At 44.1% G+C, this 16,738-nt stretch overlaps 1 protein-coding gene across 3 annotated transcripts; it reads right to left on the bottom strand.

The window, feature by feature from the left end:
- Positions 1–211: 211 nt before the first annotated feature.
- ARMCX4 (armadillo repeat containing, X-linked 4) lies at positions 212–10,016 on the bottom strand. 3 transcript variants are annotated; one of them, XM_011383799.2, is made up of 3 exons: positions 9,908–10,016; positions 7,870–7,953; positions 212–7,128 (listed from the first exon to the last, which is right to left on the bottom strand). In XM_011383799.2, exon 3 carries the CDS (start codon positions 6,983–6,985, stop codon positions 545–547), a length of 6,441 nt encoding a protein of 2,146 aa, XP_011382101.1. In that variant the 5' UTR covers positions 6,986–7,128; positions 7,870–7,953; positions 9,908–10,016; the 3' UTR covers positions 212–544. The 3 variants fall into 3 exon arrangements, with proteins under 3 accessions (XP_011382101.1, XP_023381020.1, XP_023381021.1); XM_023525252.1 differs by having other exon boundaries at positions 7,834–7,953; XM_023525253.1 differs by lacking the exon at positions 9,908–10,016 and adding an exon at positions 8,448–8,533.
- Positions 10,017–16,738: the final 6,722 nt, after the last annotated feature.

Consider the following 16,738-nt stretch of genomic DNA (forward strand, 5'->3'; position numbering starts at 1 on the left):
TTTGTTTTTATCCCATCCTTCAAACCCAGCTTATTTGAGTGTCCCTCCTCTGTAAAACTTTCTCTGAGCATTGTCACCTGCAGAAGCTCTTCCCCTGATGGGGTCTGGCCATGATCAGAGGCTCCTGGTATTGTTAGTATCTTTTTGTTTCCATACATCTTGTCATTCCAAATAGATCACAGACTCAAGGACAAAGATGTGTCTTTTTTTCTGCTTAAAACACAACTTTATTGATGACAAAAATAAAATCTCAAATGTATAAACATAAGTCCACACAAAGGACCAAAGATTACCTTAATTATGAAGAATCAGTTTAGTGTCTGCTCATGAAGCATACTAAAAATATCTCAACCCAGACAAGGTAAAAATCAACACATGTAATTTCAGTACAAGTTTGAATTCATTTGGTGTTCATAAAATAGTCCAGCTCTCAACCAACAGAAGTAACATCAGTCTCAAAGTTATAATACAATTTACAGAGTGTATTACCCCTAGGATGCAAAACCAAAACATTACTCAGCTTTGTTTGGAAACATACAACTAATCAGAGTTTACTTAATAATAACTCAACTCTTTCTTTCACCTCAGGGTCATTGTATTCTGCTGCTAAGACTCGAAGTTTCTTGGCACATGCTTTAGGTCGTTGGAATATGAAATAAAGGGAATTTTTACTGAACTTATCCTGGGTAAATACTTTTGCTCTTCTTTTAAAATGGTAATTTATATTTTCAAATAGTGAAAGAGCATTAAGAATATTCTCTTTTGTCTCTTTCTTGCTAAAGATATTAATCAGTGATGTTGGTGCATTAGCTATGAGCAAGTCTTTTGTCATAGAGGGATTTTTAGAGAAATTCAAGAGCATTCCCAAAATATGGTCTTTAGTTTCTCCACTTCCCACAGTTAACAAACGAAGAAATTCTGAAATATAATTTGTAACCATATGCTGATATTCACTAATAATAGTTAAGTGCTTTATCAATCTTAGTCCAGCCAGCTGTACATTTGAATTCAGAGGATAGGTGACAGTGTCTTCACATACTTGGTTTAAGTATGTTTTAACCTTCCTATGATTTTCAGCAGCCACTGAGATGTTATTTAGTGCATTTAAAGCCTTCTGCCTAACACTGGGGTGGGGATTATTGAGCAAGCTTTCAATAATTGAGATTCTACCTGCATTGCGAATGACTTCGTGGGAAAATGAATAATCAGGACTGTTATATAGCGCATTATTGGCTATTTCATGAATAGAAGGATCTTCAGTCATCTCAATCATGCAAATGAGTTTCTCAAGCTCTCGTGGATCCATATTAGCTTTGCGTTTACAATGGCAGGACCAGGGCTGAGTTTTCTCCTCAGACCTGATCTGCTTTCTGAGCTCATCTTCAGGTAGTAAGCAGGACTCATTTTGGTATGGAAATTTCATTTCCGTCCAGATCATGGCTCCCGCCCATGACCCCATTCCTGCCCCAGGAACCATGGATGGATATGTGCCTCTTGACTCAGATGACTTTTTGGCTTTAATCTTAGGTGCAGATTTGTCTTCACTTCTGTTTTCATTAGCATCCCAGAAATAAGACTGTACATCGACTCCGTCAGCCGCCTCAAGTTTATCCTTGGTGCTGGCCTTGTCTCCAGTCCCACACTCAAAACTGACATTTTTCTCACTCTTGGATCTGTATTCGTTACTGTTCTCACTTTCAGCCCAAAACAAGGACCTTAAACTGATCTCTTCAATATCAGGGCTGGACACTCTACTCAGCTCATACTCATCTATATCTTCAGCCAAAGTCCAGGACCCCATGCCAGGGTCTTCCCCTGCCCCAAGTCTAGACCCTGTAGTGGTTGCATCTCCATCCCAGAGCCAAGATTCTTTCCTGGCCTCAGCTCCAGCCTCAGCCCCCACACAGGAATCCACATAAGCCTTCTCTTCAGATCTGATCCAGGATCCAATTATGGTCTTGTCCTCAGCCCCAAAACTGGAACTAATGATGCCCTCTTCCTCAGCCCCTGATCTGGATTCAATACTGGGTTCATTTTTAGCTCCAGGCTTGGACACAATACCAGCTTCTTCCCTTCTCCAGAACCAGTACTCTGTATTAGTCTCACTCTCAACTCCAAACCAGTATCCTTCATTGGCCTCCATCCCAGCACTGACCTGGGACCTTCCACTGGCCTGGTCCTGAGTCCTAGCCCAAGACCCTCCTCTTGCTTGGTTCTCAGGCACCAGCCTAGGCCCAGCCCAGGATTTTCCACTCGCTTGATCTCCAGCACCAGCCCGAGAGCTTCTTCCACTGGCCTGATCCTCAAATCCAAATTTGGAACAACTACCTGCCTGATCCTCAGTCTCAACCCAGGACCTTCCACTGGCCTGACACCCAGTGCTAGCCCAGGACCCACCACTGAACTGGTCTGTGGACTCTGGACTATACCCTCCAATGGCCTGGCTACCAACCCCACCCCAAAACACTCTTGCATTGGCCTGACTTCCATTGCAAGCACAGAACCATACATTGGACTGATCTTCAGGCCCCAGCACGGACCCTCCACTGGCCTGGTCCTCAGTGCTAGCCCAAGAATCTCCAATGGATTGGTCTCTGGGCCCTAGCCTAGACTCTCCACCAGCCTGCCCCTCATTGTCAAGCCAGGATCCTCTTCTACTGGCCTGATCCTCAAATCTAGGCTTTGCCTTACCACCAGCCTGATCTCCAGGTCCAGCCCAAGACCCTCCTTTGGTCTTGTCCATAGTTTCAACCAAGAATCCTCCACTGGCTTGGTCTCCAAAGTCAGGCCAGGATCTGTCACTAGACTGGTCCTCAGGCCCCAACCTGGATCCTCCACCAGCCTGACTACCCACCCCAGCCAAAGACCCTTCTTCACTGACCTGATCCTCCGATATAGACTTGGACCCACCACCAGACTGATCACCAGTCCCAAGCCAGGACCCCTCAATAACCTGGTCCACAGCCCCAACCAAGAATCTTCCACTGGCCTGGTTCCCAGCCCTAGCCCAAGACCCACCACTGGACTTGTCCACAGACCCCAGCCCAGACATTCCATTTGCTTGGTCTGTAGTGTCAGCCCAGGATCTTCCACTAGACTGGTCCTCAGAATCCAGCCTAGACCCTCCACTACCTTGGCCACCAGCTCCAGCCCAGGACACATTTTCATTGGCCTGATGATCAAATCTAGGATTAGATCCATCACCAAGTGAATCTTCAGTCCCAAACCAGGACTCTCCACTAGCCTGATCCAGAGCCGCAGCCCAGTACTCAGTACTAGCCTCATTCCCAACGTTAGCCTCAGTCCAGGACCCTCCATTAGTCTGATTACCAGCCACATCTAGAGATCTTCCACTGATCTTTTCTTCAGCCTCAGTCCAGCACCCTTCATTGGTGTGGCTCTCAGCCACAGTCCAGGACCCTACAATGACCTCTTTCTCAGCCCAGGACACTCCACTGGTCTGACCCCCAGACCAGAAACCCTCACTGGCCTGATCTCCAGTCCAGAGTTCCCCAATAGCCTGGTTCCTAGTGCCAGCCCAAGACGCCCCACTGACCTGGTTTTCAGCCCCGGTCCAGGACCCTCCACTGGCCTTGTCCTCAGCCCAGAGCTCTGCACTGGCCTGGTCCCCAGCTCCAGCCCAGGATCCAATATCAACTTCATTCTCTGCCCCAGGCCAGGATCTAATACCAGACTTATCACTAGGCCCACTCCAGGACTCAATACTGGCTTCAATCTCATCCTCAGCCCAGGACATGCTATTCTCCCAGTATCCATCTCTGGCCTGAAACCTAAATTTGATCCATCGCTCAGAAGCAATCCAATCTTCAAAACCAATTCCCCTCCAGTGATAGTCAGGAACCTCAGGCTGAGTCTTTCCACAGGCCTGAGTGCCTTCCCCAACCTCACTCTCAGAAGTGGGAATGACCTTAGTTTTGAGATTTTCACAGACATCAACTTTCTCTGTGGCTTCCACCTCAGACTTGGGTACAGCCTTGTCTGTTGCACCAAACAAGGTCTTACTCTGGGAATGGGCCATGGACCGAAGCTGGCAAAAGCCCATTTTATCTATCCTTGCCTCTACCTTAGACTCAGCATTGGGATTGCCCCTGACCTTACTCCTGGCACCAAGTAAGGTCTCACTCTGAGAACTGTCCAAAACCTGGGGCTGAGCAGAGCCTGTTGTATCTGCTCCAGCCTCTGACTTGGACACAGCATTGGGATTGTCCCTGACCTTATTCCTGGCACCAAGCAAGGCTTCACCTTGGGAATCAGACACAGCCTGGGGCTGAGCAGAGCCTTTTGCATCTGCCCTGCCTTCTGCCTTACACACAGCATTGGGATTGTCTCTGACCTTATTCCTGGAACCAAGCAAGGCCTCACCCTGAGAACTGGTCATAGCCTGGGTCTGAAAAGAACCGATTGTATCTGGCTCAGCCCTTGCCTTAGGCACAGCATTGAGATTGCCCTTGACCTCATTCTTGGTTTCAGGCAAGGCCTCATCCTGGGAATTGACCACAGCGTGAGGCTGGGCAGAGACCATTGCATCTGGCCCAGCTCCGGACTTAGACACAGTATTGGGATTGCCCTTGACCTTATTCCTGACACCAAGCAAGGCTTCACCTTGGGAATCAGACACAGCCTGAGGCTGTGCAGAGCCTGTTGCATCTGTCCTGGCCTCTGCCTTAGACACAGCATTGGGATTGTCCCTGACCATATTCCTGGCACCAGGCAAGGCCTCGCCCTGAGAACTGGTCATAGCTTGGGACGGAAAAGAACCCATTGTATCTGGCACAGCTCTTGCTTTAGACACAGTATTGGCCTTGTTCTTGGTCCCAGGCAAACCTTCACCTTGGCAGTTAGACATAGCCTGCGGTTGGGCAGAACCCATTGCATCTGCCTTGGCCTCTGCCTTAGACACAGCATTGAGATTGCCCTTGACCTTATTCTTGGTATCAGGCAAGGCCTCACCCTGAGAACTGGCCATAACCTGAGGCTGGGCAGAGACTGTTGCATCTGGCCAAGCCCCGGACTTAGACAAAACATTGGGATTGCCCTTGACCTTATTCCTGACACCAGGCAAAGCTTCGCCTTGGAAATTGGCCACAGCCTGAGGCTGAGAAGAGCCCATTATATCTGCTCCAGTCTCTGCCTTAGACACAGCATTGGGATTGCCTCGGACCTTTTTCTGGGCACCAGACAAGGATTCATTCTGGGCACTGGTCATAGCCTGAGGCTGATCACAGGCCCTCAGTTCTGCCTTAGCCACTGCCCTAGAAATGGCATTAGGATCTCCTCTGGCATCAACCCTGGAATCACACAAAGCATCAGCTTGGGTCTTGGCCCCAGCCTGAGGCTGTGCACAAGCTTTTACATCTGTCCCAACATCTGCCTTACACTTGCCTTTGGCTTTGCCCCTAGCCTTAACTCTAGTACTAGGTAAGACCTCAACCTGGCTCTTGGCAGAAGTCTGAGACTGTGCCTTTGTGTCTGTCCCAGCCCCTTCCTTAGCCATGGTGTTGGCATTGCCCTTAGCCTTAATCCTGAAATCAGGCAAAGCATCAGTCTGGACACTGGCCATAGGCTGAAGCTGTGTATAGGACAACATATCTGTCCCTGCCCCCACCTTAGACATGGCATTGGGATTATCTCTGGTTTTAACCCTGGAATCAGGCAAGAGCTCGACCTGGGAATTGTCTCTCAAGTTTGCCTTGGTCCCTGTTTTAGACATGACATTGGAGTTGCCTCTACCCTTAACTCTGGCATCAGGCACAGTCTCAGGCTGAGCAACAGCCTTCATGTCAACTCCAGTCATTGCCCTAGATGTCATGACATTGGTATTTCCTTTGTCATCAACCCTGGCACCAGAAGTTGCTTCAGGCCATTGCTTGGCCGCAGTCTGAGGATGTGTAGAAGTTCTTATACCTGTCCCCACCCCTGCCTTACAGATGGCATTGGTATGACCCCCAGAATTAATCCTTTCCTTAGACAGGGTCTCAGCCTGGGCCTTGGTTACAATCTGAGGCTGGGCAAAAGCCCTTATGTCTGCCTCAGACATTGCCCTAGACACAGTTTTATGATTTCCCTTAGCTTCAACCCCAGCATGAGACATGTCAGCAACCTGGATCTTGGTCACAGCCTGAGAAAGTGCACAAGACCTCATATCCACTCCAGCTTCTGCCCTGGGCATGGTGGTAAGATTTCCCTTAGCATCAATTGTGGCATGAGGCCTGGTCTCAGACTGAGTCTTGGCCACATTCACAGTCTCTTCCAGGGTTTTTGCTTTGGTCTCTGACACAATTTCAGTCTTGTTTATGGCACTTATCTTGGCTACTTCTTTGGTCACTGCCAAGGTCTCATTCTGTGCCACCAGTGCTCTGTTCATCTCTGGCTCTTTTTCAGTCAATATACAAGCTTCCACTTTGGTCTGAGTCATTGCCTCTTTCTTGATCCCTGCCCTGGCAATCAGTCTCCAAGCTTTAGCCTTGGTCTGGGTCACTGCCTCTTTCTTGACTACTCTGCAAGCCTCAGAGTCAGTTTGAGTCACTGCCTCTTTCATGGTCACTTCCTTGGCTTTGACTTTGACTTCAGCCAGAGTCACTGCTTCTGTCACAACCACTGTTTTGACTTCAGATTGGGCCTCTGCCTCTGCCCCAGCCATTGCCTTGGCCTGAGAGCTAGCTTTGGGTCTGGCTCTAGCTGTGGCCTTAGTCTCTACTTCGGCTCCAGCTCCACTTGTTCCAGTTTCTTCTTCAGTCTTGGCCTTGGGTCTAGTTTCAATCTCTGTCTCAGCCATGGTTTCGCTGATGGCCAAGGTCTGGTTCTGTACCCCAGCCATGGTCTCCATCTTGACTCTAGACCCATTGTTGGCAGGTCTCCTCACACTCTGAACTCTTCCCTTGGTTAATCTGTAAATGTAGTAGCAGGTACCAACCCAGATCATCAGTCCTGCAGTCACCCAGCCTACTTCCTGAATGCGACCCATGTAATCACCCCTGTTGAAAGCACAAATAAGGTAGGAGGGCTCAGTTGGGCTGGAGAAAGAGAGTGTTAGGTCTGGATGTAAGCTTGTGAGGGTGCTGGTCTTCAGCCACTCAAAGGTCACTACAGCTGCCACTGGAGGTGGACCTAGAAGTGGAGGAAGGAAATGGACTAAAATGTATCTTCTAATTCTGTGCACCATACAGATAGATACACAGAAGGACCAGGAAAATATAAAAATGTTGTGCTTGGTGGGAGAAGAGGATCATTAGCAAACTCTCTCTATATCCATTTTATTTTATCTCCTCCCCATTTTTCTCAGTATCCAATCATTTTCTCCCAAGGTACTTCCATACACATTTCCTTACGCTAAATGAGTAGCAGAAAAGATAGTGGGGGTGGGGGATGACTATGAATAGGAGAGACTGAGAAGCCCTCAGATCTTGATTTTTACTGGACCTTCTCTGGCCACCATTCCCACAGTTCCCCACTCTCATACCAACCTGTATTGATCCAAGGTGGTTCCTGCCTCTTTCCTTTTCTTGACTGATGATACACATTAGAGTAGATCTATAAACCCATGAGATCTATAGACCTAGAGACAGACAGACAGACAGACAGATAGAAGGACAGATAGAAGTGGAGATTTTGCTCTGGATATGCCAGGCATATCATTGGTAAACTACAGCTTCATCCTCCTCAGTTCACCCCACTCCCTGTACCAAAATAAAGATGAGAGTGTGGAGTAAGTGACAGGGATGGTGGGAAAGGTGGCTGGGAAAGGAAGAAGTTAAAGATCCTCTAGAATAGACAGTGGTCCTATTGGATACACACTGGCCTCCACCAACTCACCCTAGAGGTCTACCCAGGCAGTCTCCATCTTCTTACCAGTCTATACTGATCAGAGGCAATTTCCTCCTTGTTTTTTTGCTTGCAGTCATCTCAAACCCTGCAGCAGACATGCAGGCAGATCTATACAAAAGTAAACAAACAGGAGATAATAGAGACTGAGTCCTTCATAGAACAGACAAGCACCCTGATCCCTGACCCCAGTACTTGCTTTGCCAGAGTCAAGGTCATTTGCTACTGTGTCCCATCTCATGGCTCCTCCCCTCCTCAAGTCTTCTCTTTTCAGTCATACTCCAGCCCACTCTTACCCCAATATTCCTACTGCTTCCTGCACTGAAATCAGTATGGGGTGCGGCAACACTGTGGAAATCTGGCAGAGTGTAGAAAAGATAGAAGTACCCTCTACTGAGACCCTCTCAAGTCTCAGCCACCTTCTGTTCCTACCATCTGTTGTCATCCCCCAGCACTGCTTACTTTCACACCAACCTCTATGGTTCCAAGCCAGTCTCCCCCTTTCCCTTGCTTCTAGTGGTAAACAGTCCTACTGTAGGTGTACGGTAAGACTAAGGAACAGAGAAAAAGAGGAAGGTGAATGTTGAGTGCTTGTGACATCTCACCGTCTGAGGCACTGGTCCCAATACCTGCCTTACTGGATTTAGAGGCACATTCTCTGGCAGGTAGAACCTGAGGCTTCCCAGCACTGAAATGGGCAAGATGGAAAAGGGAGGCAGGAAAAATAAATGCGTAGTGACAAAGGCAAAATATTTTAAAACCTCCTGTAGGATTCTAGGGCTTCTCCCCAAAATCCATAATTTATTTCACCAAGATGCTTATACTGGTGGGATATCTGAAAAGCTATGGGATAAAGAGATGGAGCCTCACAGTTCCCATACTGTAGAACAGGAGTCCCCAGCTCTCGGGGCCGTGGACTTGTACAGGTCCGTGACCTTTTAGGAACCCAGCCTCACAGCAGTAGGTTAGCGCCCAGGGGACAAAGATTCATCTGTATTTGCAGCCATTCCCCAGCACTAGCATCACCACCTCAGCTCCACCTCAGATCATCCGGCATTAGATTCTCATAGGTCCACCAGCCTCTGGTGCCAAAAAGGTTGGTGACCACTGCTCTAGAATCATAGTCTATTACCATCTACTTCCCCTTAAATTCATCTGTAGGAGTCTCCAGCAGTAGAAGCGACAAGATGTGGGAGAAGATTTTGCTTCTGCAAAATCACTATCCCTCCCCCACAAAGATCCCCTCTCTAAAACAATAAAAATAAATAATGTTTTTTAATACAATTTGTATCTTCTCAGTATTATCTAAAATGCAAATAAAAGCATCCATAGAAAAGTTTGCTATCTTTATTGGTCTTCAACATACAATTTAAGTTAAGAATCCTAAGCTTGGTAAGCAAACACAGTTTAGGGAAAGTCACCTAGCTAGCCCTATCCCATATCCCAACCAGACAGTGGTGCCTAAATTCCTGTCATAATAGAATGCACATAGAACTTGGGTGGTTTACAGACAGTGCTTATGCTCGCATTAACCTCCACGGATCTTGTACAATTTTCTCTTTGCCTGCTCCCCTCGCCTCCCCACAAACTGTGCCACACCATGAGTAAAGACACTGAGTGCTTGGACCCAGGATACAGATTCCAATACTAGCCTGTCTGGATTCAAGAACCCAGTTATCAAAACGTCCCTCTCAACATTCTGATATGTCACCCCCACCAATCCTGCCGTCCAGTCACTAAGACCCACCATTTTCTCTGCGAACGCCACTGTGGCGTGTCCCTTCCACTGAAATAAGCAGGAAGCTGAGCGGATGTATGCAGTCAGTGATTAGAGTCAGGGAGGAAGGGACATCACAATCTTTGTATTTTCCTCTTGGGACACTCCCCCACTAGCCGCCCTGTCAAAGCCCACGGTTCCCCTGCACTAGACAGGGGGAGGGGAGCTCGGGATAATGAGAGCAAAGGCTCCTGGAACTTGAGCCTGCTTTGTCCCCTAGTCCCGGAACCGCTACCAGAGCTGGCGGGCGGCTGCCGTCCTGGTCTCCGCGCGGCCCCGGGCCCTTACCTGCTCGGCTTTCCCCGGGCCCGATGCCAGCCCGCCGTGCGCAGGGCAGCGGGGAGCTGGTACCCAGACAGGAGTGACGACTGCACCGAAGGCTGCGTCGCTCTGCAGCTCCGGGTCACGTGAGGGCCTCGCGTCACCAACGAGCTCGCCTTCACTCCCACCCATGGGCTGGAGGGGAGTTCGACAGGACGTTCTATCAACTCCGCACGCAGAACTCCCCCTTCACGTGTCTCTGCGCTGGGCCTCAGCGCGCACCTCTCTTTCACTCAGCCCTGTCTTCTCCAGCTGGAGAGCCCACAAGTGGCCTCACCGCCCTGCAATTGGGGTGTGCTCTTCTCTGTTTACCAAAGAAGTCTACATCTCCTACCCACACCCAAACCTTGGCTCCGATCTTTTCTGAAGCTTTTTTGAGAAATCTTCTCTTTTTTACACTGTAAGACCGATGCTCCCCATCGGATACCTTTCCGCACCAAAATGGGCTTAGGGAAGGGATGTTAGAAAAGGAAGCAGAGAGTGCAAGGAGAGGCTTAACTTTATTTTTATGCAACTTTTTTTTCTTTTAATGTTACATTCACTGTTTTCGTAAGCCGAAAATTCAGTCAAGCCATTTCATTTGACATTAAAAATGAGATCTTAAAAATAACAAGATTCATTCACTTACATTATTTTTGCGCCATATTAAAAAATGTTTTCTAGTTGCTATAAACGATTTCACAGCTTTCAAAATCGACTAGTAATCACTAACATTTTAAATACTAAACTTTCCTAAACCAACATATTTTCGATATGATCTATAAATTAATCTTTGGAAAGACATGCCGTTTTCTAATCTTGGCAATTTTCCGAAGGTGCTTTCAAACTTTTTAAGTTCTGGCTGAACTTATGATCTTGTGTCAAGTGTCTGAGAACTTCTTCATGAATGACTCCTGAATGATTGAGTGAAGACCCAGCTCGTGATGAACCCAGTTCCTGAAAACTAGTGACTTCCCAGATTAACCTGTTGTCCATTCAAAGAGTTTTATTAGGATTTTACAAAAGCATGTGATCAAATCAGTCTCAACACACCCTGGAAAGGATTAACTGCTATCCCACTGATGGAAATGAGGCTTAGCAGGTGGACTTTTCATTTAATCATTATGCCGGTGCGATATCTCCGGTATCTGTCATCCGTGTGCTGTCACCCTAGCAGCGGCTAGTGTTCAACATCTTCCGGTGGAGATAATGGTGAGGGTCTGTGGGTATCTGTAAATCACTGCAACACTCCTGAGATCCATGTCATTTTTCCCTCACAAAAGCAGTTTACAGGATCTCAAGCAGTCGCCAGAAGAAAGAGGCCTATTTATTGCCCGCCTTCTGTTACAGTTTCACTGTACCACCCATACAAGCCCCTCAGAATAATTCCAGAACTCAGGGACAAAGTATGCAGAAGTTAGTCCCCAGACATCCAGCTGTTCCCACTGGGGAGTCATACTCTAAATATAGACACTTCAGGCAGCTTCTTTCTTTGAATGTTGAAATATGACACCCCAGCAGGAAGTTCCTCAAGTGAGAGGTTCTGTGGGGCAGGGGGAAGACACTCTAGGAGGTGAGCCAGGGTACCCAGAGTGCCACAGAACCTTACTAACGGCTTTTCAGAACTCAACTGCCTGTGACCAACTTATGTTCTCCGCCACAGGGAAAGATTCAGAAATTGATTACACAAACATTTAAAACTTTAGTAAAGTAAAAAACAAACAAAAAGCAAACTCCATAAGCACAGTATGTCAAACAACTAATTTGTAATACTCTAAAAACTCTTATACATTATTAATAAAGAATAAACAATTCAATAGAAAAATGTGCCAAAGACATGAATGGATTTGTTGACAGAAAAGAAATACAAATGATTGATAAAGATATGAAAAGATGCTCAATTGAAAGAAAAGCAAATCAAACAACTATGTTTTACCGTGTTTTAGATATGAGTTTGTCAAAATTTAGAAATTTGATGATATTGTTGACTGGTTCATGGAGAAATGAGTACTCTCACACTTTGTTGGAGGGAAATACTCTAATAGAATCTTTTTCAGGAGGGCAATTTGGCAAAATCTATTAATTTATAAATATAATATCTCACAAATTCTTTGACCCAGCAATTTCAGCCTATGTACCTACACAGTTTCACGTATATGTATATGTATGTGTATATATATGTATATGTATATGTGTGTGTGTATACACACACACACACACACACACACACACACATACATACCAGGATATCTATTGCAGTGCTTATAAAGATTTTTTTTAAAAAACCGAAGCCCATAAAATATCCATCAATAAGGGAAAGATTAAATACATTATGTTAAACTTATACAATATAGTTGATTGTAAAAAGATTTAGCTCGGTGTATCCTAATGGAAAGATACTTAGGGTATTTTATTATTTGCTGTTTATTTCCTGTAACTACACACAATTTTCACAAGAATACATTCTAGTATAAGATTTGAACTCAGAAAAAAGACTAATACAGTAGTCCCCCCTTATTGGAGGAGGATACATTCCAGGACTCCCAGTGGATGCCTAAAACCTCAGATAATACCGAACCCTGCATATACTATTTTTTCCCTATACATACCTATGATGAAGTTTAATTTATAAATTAGGTACAGTAAGAAATGAACAACAACAATGATAAATTAGGACAATTATAACAATATACAATAATAAATTAGGACAATTATAACAATAATAATAAATTATAGGACAATTATAACAACAATAATAAATTAGGACAATTATAACAATAAATTAGGACAATTATAACAATTATAACAAAAGTTACATGAATGAGACCATTATTAAGTAAAATAAGAATTATTTGAACACAAGCACTGTACTATCAGAACAGTTTGATAACCTAGAGAGCTACTAAGTGACTAACAAGCAGGGAACATATACAACTTGGATACGCTGGACAAAAAGATGATTCAGGTCCTGGGCCGGATGGAGCTAAAGATTCATCACGATACTCAGAACAGTGTACAATTTAAAACTTATGAATTCTTTATATCTGGAATTTTCTATTCAATATTTTCAGATTCCGGTTGACTGCAAGTAGCTGAAACTGTGGAAATTGAAACAGGATAAGGGGGACTACCGTATCTATATATACTGTTTGGTACTATCTGTGGCTGCAGGCATCCACTGGGGGTCTTGAAATGTGTCTCCCACAAATAAGGGAGAACTACTATGTGTTTACTGCTTCAATAGCACACTTCTTTTGTTTACACATAGAACTTTTTTTTGTGTGTGGCGACGTTGGTTAATGAGATTCAGTAAGTTTCCAGTGTACAATTCAACAGTAAGTCATATATATTTTGCATTGTATGTTCACCGCTCATAGTTAGATTTCTTTCTGTCACCACATATTTGACCTCTTTTACCCCATCTACCTCCCCCCTCCCCTCTACCCTCTGATAATCACTAGTCTATTGTCTATGTCCATGAGTCTCTGTTTGTCCTGTTTATTTGTTGATTTTAGGCTTATATCCTACATATAAGTGATATCATGTGGTTTTCAACTTTTTCTACCTGGATTATTTCACTTAGCATGATTACCTCGAGGCGCATCCATATTGCTACAAATGGCAGTATTTCATCTTTTCTTATGGCTAATATTCCATTGTATGTATGCACCACCGCTTCTTTAGCCAATCATCTATCATAGGACACTTTGGCTACTTCCATGTCCTGGCCACTGTGAATAATGCCGCTATGAACATCGGTGTGCAAATATCTTTTCGGATATGGGTTTTCAAGTCTTTGGGGTAAATACCCAGTAGAGGGATTACTGGATCATATAGTACATCAATTCTCAGCTTTTTGAGGAACCTCCATACTGTTTTCCACAGTGGCTGTACCAATTTGCAGTCTCACCAGCGTGTATGAGGGTTCCTTTTTCTCCACATCCTCTCCACCATTTGTTATTATTTGGCCTATTGATTATAGCTTCAATAGCACACTTTTAATTGGGATATCTTTCTAGCAAGTTTTGGTGTCTGGGAGGACAAATCCTTCATTGTATTACCTTTTCAACCTACTTTTGGATTTGCTTGGGTATTTCAAGTAAAGTTCCAAGTTTCATTTTTTAAAAATCTTGTTGGATTTTTATTAGGATTGCATTGAATATATAAATTAACTTGGGAAATAATTAAACTCATAGTCACAAATTATTATTTTTATCCAAGGTCATGTAGTATTTTTTACATTTATTTATATCTTTTTTGTGACCTTTAGTAAAATTGTAGTTTTCTTTATGTAGATTTTACATATTTATTATTAGCTGTATTCCCAGATGCTTCACAGTTTTTGTTAACATTGTAAATGGTGGTTTTTGCAGATGATATTCTTTCTTTGTTTTTCAGGAAAGTAATTTCAGTTTTTATAAAAATCATGCATACTCATTATAACAAAGTAATGCAGTGCAGTAAAATACAAAGAAGAAAGATAAAATATCACTCAGATTCCATCACATTCCATGAAATAACCATCACACTTTCAAACAACAATGAAACTTCCTGGAACATTACATGTTCTTTAGATCTGAACACTTCATTCTTTCTTAAGAATATATAGTCCTGGGACAGTACTTGTTAGAGAGAAGCAGTATGTCAGACTCATCAGGCTTCTTGGTAATACGTACCTACCTCTCTCCTCCTCTCTGCAACCACTGTGATGCTGATTATACCAACAAATGGACCACAGGAAAATGCTGAGTCTCCAGTCCTCCATGGGTTAACATTTTGTCATTTAAAAAGCACTTCCACATATATGAACCTCTTAAAAATCCTCTGAGAGGATCTTTAGAAACATGGTGAAGTGAGAGATGTCCCCAGATCTCTACCCTTGAAACAACAATAAGCTGAACATCTAAAACTCAACAACAACAACAACAACAAAAAAAAAAACCCAAACTGCACTCCAGCACATCTGAGCATGAGATCTGTGCATAAGAGCTACCACAGGTCAGAACCCTGGGTGTCAAGCAGTGGTCTCAAAGAAATAAAGAAGCTGCCTCTCGCAGCCACCAGAGCTACCTGCAGGAGGACAGGGAGGGGAGAAGGAGTGGTGAGTTCCTGAGGAGAGTTCTCTGAATAGCTCTGCCTGGGAAAGCTGTGAGCTCTCTGGGGCTGGCTGGCTGCAGGGCCCAGTCATCAAGGCAGAAAGCTGAGAAGCGGGACGGGACCACAGAGAAACAACAGTTGATTTTTACTAGCTACAGTTGCAAAAGTGAGGTTGAGCCACAGCCCCCAACTCCCAACGCAGAGGGCTGCTCCCCGCATATACTCTGAGACGAATCACTGTGGAGCCCCAGGGGAATCTGAGCAAATGCCGCCAAGACTGTCAATGAAACTGGCAGGGACTGAAACTGAGAGTAGTGAGCATGATTAAATATCAGAAAATAAAAAGGCATTTTTAAGCCTTTATATAAAGCAAGGATGCAAGAGGCTTAGATGCCACCTACTGGAAACCAAAGAAAAGTGCCTTCTATGCAAAGGACTAAAGAGAGATCTTTATATAATAAATCTGTCTGGAAAAACAGCAGAATACACTTCCATTACAGCCCAGGCAGAGGAAGAGTCCATTAAACACCATGAACAACCAAGGTGACAATGACATCTCAGAAAGAAGAAAAAAAATCTCCAGAAAATAAGCTTACAGAAATAGAAATATGCAACTTAAATGAAAGAGAATTCAGAATAGTACTTCTAAAAAAACTCAGTAAATTCCAAAACGAGTTATATCAACAATTTCAGGAATTAAAAACACACTAGATGAGCAGAGCAAGGAGATTGAAATCTTCAAAAAGAACCAAATAGAACTTCTGGAGAAAAAAACACAATGCAAGAGTTGAAAAATGAAATAGCAAGCTAGGGAAATAGAGTCAACCAAATGGAGGAAAGAATCAGTGATATCGAAGACAGAAATCTAGAAATAAACCAGAAGGAAGAAGAGAGAAATTGAAGAATGAAAAATAATGAAAGAGAAATACAAGAACTAGCTTATACCATCGGGAGAGGAAACATAAGAATAATGGGCATTATTGAAGGTGAGGAAAAGGAGCAGGGACTAGAAAGCATTTTCAGAGAAATAGTTGACAAGAATTTCCCAAATCTAAAGAATGAACTGGAGCTTGGAATTCAAGAGATCAACAGAACGCCCAATTACCTCAACCCAAAAAGGCCTTCGCCAAGACACATTGTATTAAAGTTATCAAAAATCAACGACAAAGACAGAATTCTTAGAGCAGCCAGGGAGAAGAAACGGTAACTTATAAAGGAAAACCCATTAGATTATCCTCTGACTTCTGAGCACAGACCTTACAAGCCAGAAAGGAATGGAATCAAATATTTGAACTATTAAGTGAAAGAAACTACCAGCCTAGAATAATGTATCCAGCTAAGCTCTCCTTTAGATATGAAGGAGAAATAAAGACATTTCCAGACATACAAAAATTGAGGGAATTCTCAACTACAAGGCCTACACTAAAGGAAATACTAAAAGGGGTCAGTTCACCTAAAACAAAATTACCTCCAAAAAAATAATTAGGAGTAAAGTGACTATCAGGCAAATAGGAGCAGAGGAGTGCAACCCTTACTAAGAACAGGGTATTATAAGTTTAAATAATAAGAGGAGAATTGCTATAGCAAGAGAGTAATGAATGTTCAGCATATATAGAGACAAATTGAGATAACAGTGACTGAAAAGGGGAAGATTCAAAGATCCAAATTTGCAAAGGAGAATGGAGATAAGGCATGCACAGAAGAAAATGGACGACTGTATAT

Source organism: Pteropus vampyrus, unplaced genomic scaffold, assembly GCF_000151845.1.
Source record: "Pteropus vampyrus isolate Shadow unplaced genomic scaffold, Pvam_2.0 Scaffold543, whole genome shotgun sequence".
NCBI lineage: Eukaryota > Metazoa > Chordata > Mammalia > Chiroptera > Pteropodidae > Pteropus > Pteropus vampyrus.